Raw genomic sequence first — 15,774 nt, 5'->3', positions numbered from 1 at the left:
TACATGGACTAGATTGAGGATTATCATATCAGCGTATTGAACAAGTGTTTAATTGTATTTTTTTACCGAGTTCCGTACTTCATTTAATTCGTCATTATTTTAACTCTATATGTCTCTATATTTACTCATTGTGCACATCAGGAGGTGTTATGAAACCCACATGTTTACCCATGTATGCCTAGCGTCTAGAAAAAAGGCCTTGGCAAACAGCGTAGACCCAGATGAGACGCCGCATGATGCGGCGTCTCATCAGATTCTGCGCTGATTGCTTAAAAGAATTGCTGTAAGAAATATTATAGAAATAAATATACTAGACATCCCTAATTTAGAAATAAATTGATCCAAATTAGACGGATGGGAAAGTCCACTAGGCATAAATTGGTTAAGTTAGTTACCAAAAAAAGGTTTCACTGAGTTTGAACACGTGTATTTTTAACTACGTTAACTGTTATGAACACGAAATTCGTATGCGTTCTTGTGCTCCTTGTCCAATTTAATTTATAGATCATCCAGTATACATGAGGTCATTTTTATAAATTAAAATAGTCAACAAATTTAATAATTTAACTACTTGTAAGTAAGATAACGCACAACGCACATACATTTTTATTAACAAAGTTAATATTATTTGCAAACATACACTGGAAATATGAAATGGAAAATCGTTCTTATAAATTCATGTACACTTGCAGGTTCCATTTTTCTAAATAAATTGTCGAACAAATATATGTATCCAATACAATGCATACAACGCCATTTTGTCTCGGAAACGCAATAATAATGATTCGCAATGCAACGCCAGCAAGAGCGTTTACGTTCTTGTTGTATCTGCGTTGTCCACATTGATCTGGGTGTAGCCAAGCGAGGCGGCTGCGTTTAATATAGGCCTCGACTCGCCCATGTTTCGCCAGCCGTCCGTTCCTTCAGTAAGAGCTCGGCGACGACGAACGCGGAACACTATGCATGACGCAACAACGACGCAAGCAAGCGTCGCGAACACAGAGATCGCTGCTATACCTCCCCCTGAAAGCTGAGACGACTTGGAAGAAGCTGATGATGCTGATGCAAAATAAGCGACGTCCTGAGTTGCTCTAGATGTCATTGATTTCGGCATCTCAATTCCCATTCCTTTCAGGTACTTCGGTATGACATTCGAGGCGTCGTCCGCCGTTGTCCAGATATCACCATTGGTATCAAACACTACTGATGCGGGCTGCAGCTCATTGAAGCCGTCACGAGGTGCGTCCATGAACGGCGGACGCTTTACCAAGGGCAACCTAGTTGCCGATAGGGCCCCAGATTTTATGCAGTAGTGGACGCTGCAACCATTGTCGATGACGGCAAGGTGCTGGCTGTACCCTTCAGGGCAAGATCGAGGGTAAGACTCTGCTCCTGCTTTCAACATGAAGTTGGTCAACATACTTGAACGTCCGGAACTCTGAAGCAAGTCAGACCGTTCCTTTAATGCCAGAGGATTTCCCGATAGGCAGCTGAAGAATCCGGCAAACGGAAGAGCGTCCTTGGATCCGAGTTCGTAGTCATCGCTGACGCAAATCACCAGTCCACCTAATATTGTAAGGGGGTAGTATTTCAGAGGACAACTCTTGGCTTGCGTATTGATATTTGGTACAGAATCCGTATAAAGGCCACCAAACAAGAAACCACTGTTCGCTGGGACCTTTCCCGTAGCAGCACACCAGTAGGCATTATATGTAGCGATAGACACATACGTGTTGGTGTCGCAACACTGAAACAACAACCAGCAACTGTGACATTCACTACGTGATTCAACCGCACGCTTCGAACCGGTCTGAAGGAGAACAGCTTCGTATCCCGACGGACAAGTCTGAGACCCCGTCTGTGGATTCTTCTGGCTCATACCAGCGCACAGATTCTGCGTGCCATAACCACTGCACTTCTGATACACGCCACCAAACGTGAAGTTTGTCTTCGGAGGTTTGCAGGAGCCGTCATCGGTATTCGCTTGGAAACTGAAATTGGGAGAGTCCGGTTTTGTGCATCCGGCTATGGCGTTGTGTTCGTAGTAAGCCTCTACTGCGTCCTTGACTTGATCATACACGTCGTATATGACGGACTGTGGCACTTCCGGCAGGTTGATCTCGTTGGCGAGGTAGTAGATCGGGTCTCCCGATTTGTCTAGAGCCACGAGGTCATTAGCCATGTTGTCACTCCAGGCGTCAGCTGAGTAGTTACTGGGTCTATAATTGGAAGGACACGTGTACGATTCCAACGAAATAATAACTAAACAAGATGTGTTGGTGAAACACAATGTCCCCCTATATGACGTTTGACCTTGAAGGATGACCTTGACCCTTCACCACTCAAAATGTGCAGCTCCATGAGATACACATGCATGTCAAATATAAAATTGCTAGCTTCAATATTGCAGACATTACATTACATGAGCAATTTTGACCCATATATTTGACCTAGAAGGATGACCTTAACCTTTCACCACTCAAAATGTGCAGCTCCATGAGATACACATGCATGCCAAATATCAAGTTGCTATTTTCAATATTGCAAAAGTATTCATGAAATAAGCGATTTGGGCCACATATATTTGACCTCTGACCTTGAAGGATGACCTTGACTTTGACCTTTCACCACTCAAAATGTGCAACTCCATAAGTTACACATGCATGACAAATATCAAGTTGCTATCTTCAATATTTCAAAAGTATTCATGAAATAAGCGATTTGGGCCACATATATTTGACCTCTGACCTTGAAGGATGACCTTGACCTTGACCTTTCACCACTCAAAATGTGCAGCTCTATGAGATGCACATGCATGCCAAATATCAAGTTGCTATCTTCAATATTGCAAAAGTATTCATAAAATGAGCGATTTTGGCCACATATATTTGACCTCTGACCTTGAAGGATGACATTGACCTTGACCTTTCACCACTCAAAATATGCAGCTCCATGAGATACACATGCATGCCAAATATCAAGTTGCTATATTCAATACAGCAAAAGTTATTGCAAAATGCTAAAGTTGGCGCAAACCAACCAACCAACAGACCAACCGACAGACCAACCAACAGACCAACAGACAGGGTAAAAACAATATGTCCCCCACTACTATAGTGGGGGACATAAAAAGGAACCCGTTCATTAATATCAACTATCAATATCAATGCTGATAAAACTTATAAATTTAAAACTCTGAACACGTTAAAATATTTAGTTATAGCAACATCTATCCCGGCAAGTATGTTTAGCGAACGTTATGTGGCTATTATCAGTTTAACCCATACCGTCAGACAAACACTGTTGTTAGTATACGAAAATTTAAACAGCATAGTTTTCAAAAACCATTTTACACGGAATACAAATTAAACGAAACTTCACATGCACCAGCAAAAGAGAAACAGTGAGACGCAATACAAGTGTACTAGACGAAATACATATTATATATTAAAAATGCATATAGATGAGCAAAACTAGGGTCACTGCCTTCGAACGGTCGAGGCAAAAGCACTGGGGCAGGTTAAACCTGTTTCAATGAGCACTAAACCCCACAATTATTCCAGACTTTGTCATGAGCCATTTAAGTAAACATTAAAGTAATCTCACAATATCAATTAATTTTGATTACGATTTTACTCCTAAAGGGTTGAATACAGATAAGAGCACCAAAACCGTAACTTTCTTATGCAATATTAAATGAAATCAAAACAAGTTAAAACAACATAGCGTCTTTATATAAAAATAAGAGACAATACATCATATACTAGTAGTTTAACTAACAGGAGAGGCATAATCTGAAAATCAATTTACAATTACTGAATGTCAAAACACATTCCATGACCTCTCTTAAGTATTCGTTGATTCCTAAATCCTACAGTTAATAGAGAGATTATTACAACCTTTGAACGAATGTGAACGCACCTGAATACGGGTCCCCCATATGTCGCGATTTCCGAGTTAGTCCTAACGCTCTTGTACTCCTCAATCTGCCGTTGTGTTGACGTAGTGGAATACTTGGCGTCGAAACTGAACACGCTGAAGAAGCTTGCACTGGCGGAAGCTGTTATTGTGCTCTTCTGCGACTCGTATTTGCGGAGGTAGTCTTCTCTCAGTTGATCTATCTACAAACATTAGAACACGGTCAAGTCCTAGAAGAAACAAACTATAAGCACCATAAACGCGATTCATTCGTGCAAGGTATATCATTTGTTCTAAGTGGTGCAAGAAATGTCACGAAGTTTTAAGTGTATTTGCTTCTCGTCATAAATAATTCACGCTCAACATGTCTTTCTAGTTACCTGAACAAGAGCTGCTCCAACGTCGATGCTGGTGATCACGTGCGTGCCAAAGTCCCTGACGAGTAGCTGGCTGTCGAAGCGCGCGAGGTCGGTGCGGTTCAAGAGAACACTGGCGGCAATCTTGTGTAGCCGTTTCTTGACAGCTTCGTTTACGGGCGTGTCGGGTTCCAAATGAGAAACATACTGCATATACCTAGCCTAAGGAAATAAAATGAGAAAACCCAGTTTTGTTTTGGAGCGTAGGTTCATAACTATTTAAATCTTAAGTACGAATTGTATTAGTCCTCACATAAGGCAGCCCCATACTCAGACGGACTTTACTTTAGAAACATCAAGAGAATAATATATTGCGTGATACCTGCACTCGAGTAGTGACGGACTTGTACAGGTGTTGGCGGGCCTTGACACTCGTGTACTCATCCGAGAATGAACCGCTTATTCCAAAATGAGAGAATTTCAATCCAGCATCAACGTTCACTGACCGGGATAACGTGCTGTAACCAAGACGATCAATAGACCGTTCCATAATTTAGTCATTACATAATTATCTCCCCTGAATTCTCTCCGCGTCCGCCATTACACTGCTGCTTTACAATCGGTAACATATATAAGAGAGCACCGATTATTCAACGGATAAATTTCTTTCTAAATTCTAAGGCCGTCATTACATGGTCTTGGTTGTCTTGGAAAACTAACACATTGACACATTAAAAAAAGCATTTAATTAAATTAAATGCAATATTTTTCATTTGATTATTTGCATCAATCTTTAAATCGTGTATGTCTTTGCATTCCAGTGTTTAATTGCCCCTTTGTTCTGCATAATCCGATTATCTCGTTTTGATCAGATATTGTCCAGACTTAACTAACCACATGGTGTCATAAACCACACTGGGTGGCAGATGACAATCTGGTCATTAAACACAATTGATGATGCCACCATGTCTCATCTTCCTGGTAGTATTAAGCAGTCATTTGGTAAGATAATTTACCTCCGACATACTTAACAGTTGCGTAAATAAGATATGTTACATATTTTACAAATTAAAAGTTATGTCCAATATAGAATATCAGAAATTGTACACCGTAAAGATACTAGCCCGTTTAATTTATGAAAAAATAAAGTATTTAAAAAATATAAAAATAAAACATTTAACGTATTTAGCGGGTATCGGTTAATTAAAACTACGTCATTCGGTATGAAGATTTGATGTTACGGCAATGCACGAACGATATCATAAAACAATAAATTACATTTGACACCAAACAGAGGTAAAAAATATTTAAAAAATATATATGTATATAAATATATGTGTGTTGAAATGTTAGATATGTGTCACTCATACTCACTAGTAACGAGTTTTCAATAAACATGAGTACACAGTTCAATTTGCATCATATGAAGTTGTGTTTTTTCAGTTGTATGTTAATATTCCTCAATAGCGTCATTCTTTGTGCAAAACCCATCAAATTAAAATTACATGTAAATACTGTCATGTCCTTTGCTTTTAATATGGCTTTGTAGTATGTTTATTTTCAAAGCACTCCTTACACTTTCTAACACTCATTTATTTATCACACTAGCGTCCATGCCATTGATAATTGTATTTTTATAATTAGATGTATTACTATTGTAATTTATTGGAGCTTTTCTGCAAAAAAATATTACGGCTTATGCATAGAGCTCTATTGTGTCAAATTGTCGGCCTTTCAGTTTTCAGATAATCTTTAATTTGATGCTTATGCCGCGTTTTTAAAGTTGCAAATAAATGTATTAATAAATTCGTTTGGCGCTTAATAATATATTTTTGAAATATTATTTAGTTGTTTTTTTATCGGAGTTTTTTTGTGTGGATTAATTGACTAAACATTTGGTGTCGTTATCCATATGTTTTGCGTTACTTCAAAGACCTATAAAATACAATTTTAGTATTTTTAGCTTTATAGCTGTTAAATGATTCAAATATGAAAATATAGATATATCACATAGATCGCATTCTCTTCATCTTCCGAATAATCACATAAAAGGTCGTCAAGATCAATATTACTCTCTCAATGATAAAAAGCTCGTTTTTTAACGTGACAAAATTCCATCTAAAAAAATAAATATAAATCCAAACCACAATTTTTTATCTCTGATATCAGTTAGAACAAGAAAAATAATGGAAGGCGTATCAATAATATCATACTTAATATAATATGTAATGATTTTGGAATGTACATTTTTACCAAATGAGATAAATTACAAACAATTAGCGGAAATTAATTGCGCGAGAATCTTGTAAAAGTATTAATTAAAATATAATCTGCTTGATGTTGCGGCTATTAAAATCAACACAACAATACATGCGTGAATTGTTTGTGAAACGTTAAAAGTAACAAGTCTAATCAAAGACATAGTATGAGCGACTGAACCAGCAAATTTTCGCCGATGATTACCACTTGATTACAGATAAAAAAAAAACAAATACACGAAAGCATTTTAAACATTTTATTTGTAACAATCAATCTCAACTTCAAACAATCATTTAAACAACAAAAATGTGAGAATCGCCTCACATTAATTCATTAAGTAATTTATTTATCCGACAACGGTGAAGCGGGTATTCTCTAGGTCTTTGGCTTTTGGAATCGCAGACTCGCACAAGTTAGCAGCAGTGTTATGGCGGACAGTCACGTGACTGACAATATGGCGGCGGTCAATTTATCGATTATGGAACGGTCTATAGACCAGTTTCACAATACTACCGCTGTTGCTATTTTTAGATATCACGTGACGCGTCGAATTTCAGAACGAGGCTGAACGTGTATATTTCTTTGGCCGAGCATATCGATGATTATAAACCAGTTGAATTTTATAAATTTCATTCAGGATTTTCATGAGCACTGACATTGGTTACAATTACGGCAAACATATGCATACATGGATGTGTTGTTTAGTCAACAAATTGATGAGGGGTTATGAAATAAACATTCTCACACCCAAGTCATATTTCAAAGCCATAGTACTAGTACCACTAGTGTATACGTGTATATACATTTTATTTAATCTCTATTCAAATTCAAGATATCAATTGTCATTAGAGCAAATGTGATCTGAAGAATAAACATTGATAATTGCACAAAACAAAGATATACACAAGTCGTATAATACAAAAGGTTATTATATAACTTAAATTCTCAAAGGTATGTTTGTTAGTCTGTAATATTTTTCACGAACGATCGAACGTGTAACATGTGTGTAGACTCAATCATAAGAAAAGGCAATAGAAAATGCAAAGCACATGATACATGCTGTGTCATTTTTCGTTTAACTTTTATTAATGTTCTTTTACAGTGAAATACAATATTGAAGAATTCTTTTATACAGGTGAAAAAACGAACGTGGAGCGAACTGATCTGTCTATGCATGCACCTTGATTTCTCTTTAAACGTGATTATGAGTGATAAATATATGCCACATCATGTCATAAATCTCTCTTGTGTGTGTGTGTGTGTGTGTGTGTGTGTGTGTGTGTGTGTGTGTGTGTGTGTGTGTGTGCGTGCGTGCGTGCGTGCGTGCGTGCGTGCGTGCGTGAGCGTGCGTGCGTGTGTGTGCGTGCGTGCGTGTGTGTGTGTGTGTGTGTTTGTGTGCGTGTGTTTGTGTGCAGGGCCGTACCCAGGATTTTTTTACTGGGGGGGCCCAACCGGGGAGGGTTTGGGAGGGGTCCCCCCTCCCTATATGTATACTTTTTTTAATTTGGCACTTTGCAAGGTGAATTTTAATGCTTATAAAAACCGTATTTTGTGATATGAATAAATGGAATATAACAAGTAAATCAGCACATTTCGGAAGTCTTAAGCTTTAAACATTGGTGTGAATTCACAACAATATTAAAAGCTTTAGATTTCCGAAACTTACAGGTTTAAACTGACGATTATCTGAAGTGTAACAGGTTCGCATTAAACATAAATGAAATAAAATGCATATTAGACTATATGTTAATGAAACCACGAAATTAGACCTGTATTAAATTATGGTTGCAATCAAAATTTAATTTATATCCAAATAAAAAAAATCGGTGTCTTTTTAAAAATAACACAATAAAAAAAAAAGATCTAAACATTTTTAATAAACAAAAAACCCATCATGATATGGATATGTCATTTGCATTTAATAAAAATATTTTCAAAATTATATATGAATAGCCACCGGGTTCACTTTCAGACGGTTGAATACAAGTTCAAAATCAATATGAAATAAATGCTCATTTTTACAACGGATTTTTCATCACCTCCCTATATAATATGTATAAGAAACGTTTCTGATAGTCAGTCTGCCGTTAACTCATTTATTTTGATTACGCCATTTCTCTCTAAAGTTTTTATGATTGTATTAACGTTTTACAGAGCAGTTTAGGTTAGTGTGCGGCTTTAATAATTTATTTTATAGAAAAGAGCATAATACATCATTACAAATATAGAATTTCCCTCACGTAATCCGCTATAATTGTGATCTGCTTGTCGGAGTTTTCTAATCACTAGACCACGTGACTATGTGGGCGGAGCGATCGATAATTTGGCGACTGGTCAATTATCAGACCATATTCTACGACCTCCTGTAGCAGTTGCTTCCATTCGCTGCACTTATCAAAATACATGTTACATCAACCATCGATAGATGAAGCATTCATGATCACAGTGGGGGACTGATCGGAGATGTGTGTACAAGGCGATAAGAAAACATTGCTTAGGGGCTTATCTCGATTGGCGAGCGCTAATCTCCTTGTTTATCAGGGGCAATAAAACATAGCTGCTCTTTTGTTTTGAGGGAAAGTGTACTGTGGGCCATTGCACGAGAGAAAACATTGCAGTGGGCCGATTATTAAAAAAATTCATAGTTCGACAGCCAGCTGGGGGGGGGGGGCGGGCCCCTGGGCCTATGGCCTGGGTACGGGCCTGGTGTGCGTGTGTGCGCGCGTGTGCACGCGTGTGCGCGTGAATGTGTTATCACGTAAAAAATTACGTAAACTAAACTAACAATTCTTATTGTATATTTTATTTAGATCGGAAGTAAATAATTGCAATGAATTCGGTATTGTTTCGATTGTAAATGGCGCATGCTACTCTGATAGCATGTAGTGTATAGAAAGTTATTTTTACTTCAAGATAATGTAACAAAATAATCACAGGGAAGTTATTATAAAAAAAAACAAAAAAAACACACACAAAAGCACACAATATGATTGCGATGTGTCTATTGCAAAGTTTCGCCCGATAGAGAAACACGCTATCTCAAAAATTCAATCGGTCTGAACAAGCATGCCATACGAAACTAGAAATGCTTAAACCTTCACCCATACGAAGGTTTTACATACTTGTACGTGAATCATCAGGAAGTAAATAACTAAAAAGAAATTCTTTCAGTCTGATATGTTTGTGACCAGGCTCGTTGTCCACTAACATACGTAAGAGGCTTGGACAAATCAGACCAAAGCATTAAAGTAATGCAATATTTGAATACTTGAGCAAGTAATAATTGTGCACTATATACATACTGATTTTTACTGTACAAATACAGCGCTCTTGATCAGGAACAAGGAAATGAATAACAGTACTCTTCAAATAATAACAAAAAGAGTCATCAAGTAATGTAATGGAATACGTATTCAAGTGTTCATTTATGATGATGTCTCAAAGCACGTGCCGTCACACATTGCAAATGACGCACTTTCGTAAAATAATTATTGTGATTAGTTAATAAATCATGCCTTTACTCATAATGCAACGAGCAATACCCCTGCTTAAATGTGTTTAATACTAAATGCTACAATTATAAAGTATATATTTAAATCTGTAAACAAACTTAAATATCTAATATTACCTGATGTATTCCTAATTTTTAATCAAGGTTGCATCTGGAAAAATTCACATTAATATAATCTACCCTAAAAGGCATACATATTGAAAAAAATGCACTATTTAGAAACTCTCAGCACTTAAAGTACGTAAGTCGGTTCCCCTTTTTTTATTCTACCATCAAATGCCTGGTACATTTGCTGAAATAATACAACTTAACAACTTTTCCGGAAAAGATCAACGTTATGATTGCTGCGATAATATATAACCGAGAAACTCTTGTTTTATATCGTAAACCATGCTCGTAAAGTTGCCTCATCTGTTAGTTTAAACCTATTTATTTAAGTTCGATTGCATCGAAAGCCTAAGGCTTATTTGACCGCCCCTCCCACCCCTTATTTAGCGGCTTGTTAAGATCCTTTTAGTTATTTGAAATTTGGGACGCGGAATAGCAAATTGTTTTTGCGTTAGACACCTGTTCCTGCGTAATGCATACGTTTGGTAATTAAGCCGCTAAGCATCATATTAAGAGAGAATCATCAATCTTTACCTTGTGAACTCAATTTTTAGCCCAAGTTTAGCAAAACAGGGTCAGGATGTTAATATTGATAAAATTTGACAAGTTCGATATTGGGCCAAACTAGGGTGAAAAACTAGGCCACGAGGGCCAAATAAGGGAAACATTATTTACACTTTAGAAATCACTGTTTTGATTGCATCTTTATGAAATTTTTCAGAATGTTTGTTTCAATAATATGTAGGTATAATTTGATAATGGTTAATTTCCGGTAAAATATTAGGTCACTGGGGCAAATTTCTGGAAAACCTTGTGAATACTCCAGAAGTCACTGTTTTAATTGCATCTATACCCAATTTTGTCTGAATTTTTGCATTAGTTATATGAAGCACAAGATGGGTCATATGAGGTAAACAACTAGGTCATGCATCAAAAAAAGTTTTAAAGAGTGATTAGTTTGTTTCATTTAGTGGAACTAAAACACAGATTGACCAGTTTTTTCTGATAATTCGTGTTTCTACAATGCCGTTGAATAACGAAGTAAGTCTGTTGTCGATATTGTTCATGCATGATTTACAATGTGTGTATACAATATTGTCATCCGAGCAAGATTTTTCAATATTTAATGCTTTGGCTATAAAAGAACTAATTTAGAACAACTGCAAACTTTTCTTATCAAATTGATAAACTTGGCTATGTTTATATTTATATCAAATTCTTTATAAAAAACAACTATGCTATCTTTAATTTAAACCTCTGTTAATTTACTTTATGACAAACATTTTCACTATTTTACTTTATTTGTACTTAAGAATAGTAGAGAAAATAAAAATCAGAAACTATTTGTGACTTTGTAAGTTGTTTTGTTGGTTAAAGGGGTGGATTATGAATTCCGATGTGTCCACAGTTGTAAGCGAATCTGAATATCTCTAACCACCTATGTGTGTGTTTTGAATATCAATTTATGGTACAAACCACTTCTGCTCTTTATTGCCTTAGTAATATGACATGCAGTTGGACACACATATTGACACACTATTGATGATATTGGGGTTTGCGTACAGCAACAATTTTAATTTCTTTCGTAATAAGAATGGTTGAACCCATGGAAACCTTTGAGCGATATTATTTCAAAGCTGGATTATGAGCTGATATCAAGCATCACGGGCATGTAACAGATTAAGCACACTGTTAAATAATGTCGATTAATTACTAGTAATTGGAAACTTTGATCCAGGTGTCTGTGCACTTGTGTATTTGTTGTCATTTAAAATCTGCACATTGTATGAATAAAGGTCCTCGGGTTGGTATTCCTTAATTTGAAACGAACTTTTCCGGTGTATGATGTATGCAAATGAAGGTCCTCGTGTTGCATGAAGCTGTCCAGTGTGTGTGAAATATGCAAATGAACGTCCTCACTTTAATGTCCTCGTAAGTGTAGCTCAACAAGAGAGGTCATTGAGGTGTTTTGCAACAGCGAAAGGACAACGTTTTAATGATGTCCTCAAAAACCATGTTAAAGTCCAGGTCCCCGGAAAGGTACCTATACAAGCATGTGTTTGTGCGTGCGTGCGTGCGCGTGTGATTGTGCGTCGTGTGCGTGTGCGTGTGTGTGTGTGTGTGTGAGGGTGCGTGCGTGCGTGAGTGAGTGCGTGCGTGCGTGCGTGTGCGTGTGTCTGTCTTGATTTTTCGGAAACATTCTTTAACCCCGTTTTGATCAATGAAAATTCTTGTTTTAATTGTGTTCTTCCATAACTAACGAAAACTCTTAATAAGACTATGTAAGGACGGAAATTTATTTTAGCGGTACCCGCTAAACAGGTTTAGGGTTTAGCATAAAAGCTAATAAATATTTCAAATGTATATATAAGTATTAAGCACTTAATTATGTTTCCGAATATTCTTTCACAGGGAAAATTGTTCCTTCGCTAATTTTGACAAGGGGGACATTAGTTCATACGTTGTTTTAACTACCCGGACATTCATTCCCATGCTATTTAGACATCCCGGACAATCGTTCCAACATTATTTTGACAGACCGGATATATATACTCCTACATAGTTTTAACGCCCAGAATTCTGCATTTTGGCAAATTACAGATCTCAGTATAAGTCGATATATTCGATTATTTTTTAACGTTATCATTCTCATGATCACGTTAAAATCTTACAACAATATAAAATATACACAATATAAAATATTCACAAAATATAGGAACATTATTTTTAACTATTTCAATAACGACATATTAAAATACCGGATTTAATGTCCAGAGTACCATATTATTTTGTTAAAATTTGATAATAATGACCGGGATAGCAATTATTCGGGAACGAATCTCCGGGCTGTCCAAATAACGAAGGAACGAATTCCAGACTGTCGAAATTATGTAGGAACTAGTATGTGCATTGTCAAAATAACGAAGGCACGAATGTTCAGGTTGTCAAAAACATAGGGAGGAATGTCCGCCTTTGTGGAAAATAGGCTAGGACGAATGCCCAGCATTCACTGTAGTATTATGATTGAAACTGGCTAATATCTATACAGTATTTAGTTTGAGTATTTGGCGTTACATTAGTCTTAGAAATGACTTCGTAATACTTCTACCACGATAAGACATTGGGGTACCATAACATGGTGTTCAATGACCAGGCATCTACCACGGGTGGTTTATGACACCATGCTGTTATTAAGTATTTGTCGGCACAGTATCTGATCATAACGAGATAATTGGTTTATCCGGAACACAGGGGCTACTTAACCACAGATGTATCAATAAACAAGATAGATCTTTTTTTCAAACAGCGCGATAAAAAAAGCTCTAACAAAGCGTGTCAAATGTGTGAAAAAAAATGAAGAAAAACGAGTACTTTATTAAATTATTCAAGACAATTTGTTAAATGTATTGACACTTATAATGTGAATTACATATTTATAACTTATTCTGACAATGTCATATTGTGTTTTCTAAGTCGTTAAATCGCCGAATGTTCAAAAAAGTGAAAGGCTGAAATCAGATGCGGCGTTGCGCGGGAGTATTGGAAATTTATACACGTTCAGCCTCGTTCTGGAGTTCTGGGAGTCACGTGACTTTGCGCTCTTATCAATTTTGGCCTATTGTGAAAAGGGTCTATTTATAAATCGTATTGATATATCTTTGAACTTCGTTAAAAATGAATGTGTTGTTTTCATTATTTAATAAAGGCTTACCAAAAGGAGCAGTTCACAATTAAGGGGATGAAGTAGCACAGTAAAAAGAGCTTTCAGCAGCAAACGGTAAGTAGGACCATGCAAAAAAGTAATGCTCAACATTTTCAGAACTAAGAACACCGAAAATAAACATCCATGCACTGTTACCTCTTTATATAGCTGATTATTTGTCAGAAACACGAACCAACAAAATAACATCTTTATTAAAAGATAATTCATGTTTAACTTAACGGGTTGCATTAAACATGGCGGACGTGTTTATAGGTTATTTTCACGTGTTTTCACATAACATTTCTTATTAAATTTTGTTTGTATTCTTTATTTACATGAAAAAATCAATGCGTGTCGTCGGAATACAGGGCTGACTGCATCTTGGTATTAAGCGTTGCCCAAGTGCAGCCTGGTTTTCCCACTACACGCACCAGTAGTGCGTTCAGTTACAGCGAACGTTCGCTATAGTTCGCGAACGGTCGCGAACGTTCGCTACTGAACGCTCGGTTCGCCGCGAACGTTCGCGAACCGAAGCGAACCCTCTTGGGAGGTAGTTCGCTATAGTTCGCTAGCGAAACCAAGATGGCGGACAAATAAATATGTTGTATTTGTTCAGTGTAACTTCGATATTGTTTCCTTTTTTTGTAGTACAAAAATGAATTGAACAATAAACAAAGTGTATATGAGGTTTTGGGGATTCCGATAATGACGTCGCGTTTGCGCATCCTCAAATTTTGGCCGTCAACACTGCGGCTATTCTGCTTTTGTTTGCGTTTGATGATCCGCATCGTGATAAGATTTCAATCATATTCGCGACCCTTTTTAAGAACAACAAAACACTAAGAAATTGAAATTCTTTCAGATTAAATAGAATCCAATGAATGAACACAAATAAGGGCGAAAACAAACAACAAATTGATTGATTTTATGTAATCAACATATAGAAACTATTTGTCCGTAAAAACTTACCTTGTTGCAGATTAACTAAATCCTCTTGATACATGTAAATGTTTTTATTTAATTGTTCACACCAATTTTGACACTCCTTATTTCAGCATGTTTAACCACCCATTGTTTAATTGCCCCTTCATCACAAACCGATTATCTCGATATGATCGGATACTGTCCAGACAATTACTAAGAAAACAGGGTGTCATAAACCCAGGGACCTATATTTGTATGACTCGGTATGGGGTCATTAACCACATGTGTCTGGTCATTAAACACAATTTATGATACCTCCGTGTCATCTCTTGGCATATTAAGCCAAACACTTAACAGTTGCTTTAAAGGGATCTTTTCACGGTTTGGTAAATTGACAAAATTGAAAAAAGTTGTTTCAGATTCGCAAATTTTCGTTTTAGTTATGATATTTGTGAGGAAACAGTATTACTGAACATTTACCATAGTCCAATATAGCCATTATATGTATCTTTTGACGATTTGAAAATCTAAAAATTATAAAGCGTTGCAACGCGAAACGATTGAATAATTTGGAGAGTTCTGTTGTTGTCGTTTAAATTTACGAAACTACGAAGATTGCTGATATAAGGTATAAAATACTTCAGCTGAGTATACCCGGCGGAATAGCCGAGAGGGCAAATGCGTTTTTACTTCAGACTAACTCCAGGACTCCGGGGGTCACTGGTTCGAGCCCTGCTGGTACCGGCTACTTTGTTTCCTTTTTTAAATTTTATTCTTGATTTTTTACTGGAGTTTTTAAGATCCAATGTGTACATTTATCAATATAAAGCATTTAATGACAAACTTCAAAATATGCCAAAATCTGTGAAAATATTTGAACATATTTAAAAAATAGGCGTACATTTGTCCGAAATGGATTAACAGGAACTATTAAGTATGTATATTAACCAGTTTAAACATAACACTTAAGTGTTTTATAATGAAATACATTTAAA

General features: G+C 36.6%; 1 protein-coding gene across 1 annotated transcript in view; it reads right to left on the bottom strand.

Annotated features, from left to right (window-relative positions):
• Positions 1-594: 594 nt before the first annotated feature.
• Positions 595-15,774, bottom strand: part of LOC127871474 (macrophage-expressed gene 1 protein-like) — a 28,010-nt gene continuing 12,830 nt past the window's right edge. The window contains exons 2-5 of the mRNA XM_052414429.1: positions 4,657-4,792; positions 4,299-4,496; positions 3,922-4,121; positions 595-2,219 (exon numbers count right to left, since the gene is read on the bottom strand). Coding sequence (XP_052270389.1) covers positions 812-2,219; positions 3,922-4,121; positions 4,299-4,496; positions 4,657-4,792 — 1,942 coding nt within the window. The 3' untranslated portion in view covers positions 595-811. The remainder of the gene's footprint in view (positions 2,220-3,921; positions 4,122-4,298; positions 4,497-4,656; positions 4,793-15,774) is intronic.

Source organism: Dreissena polymorpha, chromosome 3 (assembly GCF_020536995.1).
Source record: "Dreissena polymorpha isolate Duluth1 chromosome 3, UMN_Dpol_1.0, whole genome shotgun sequence".
NCBI lineage: Eukaryota > Metazoa > Mollusca > Bivalvia > Myida > Dreissenidae > Dreissena > Dreissena polymorpha.
The sequence above is the reverse complement of the archived record's forward strand: the minus strand, read 5'-3'. Positions and strand labels throughout refer to the sequence as shown.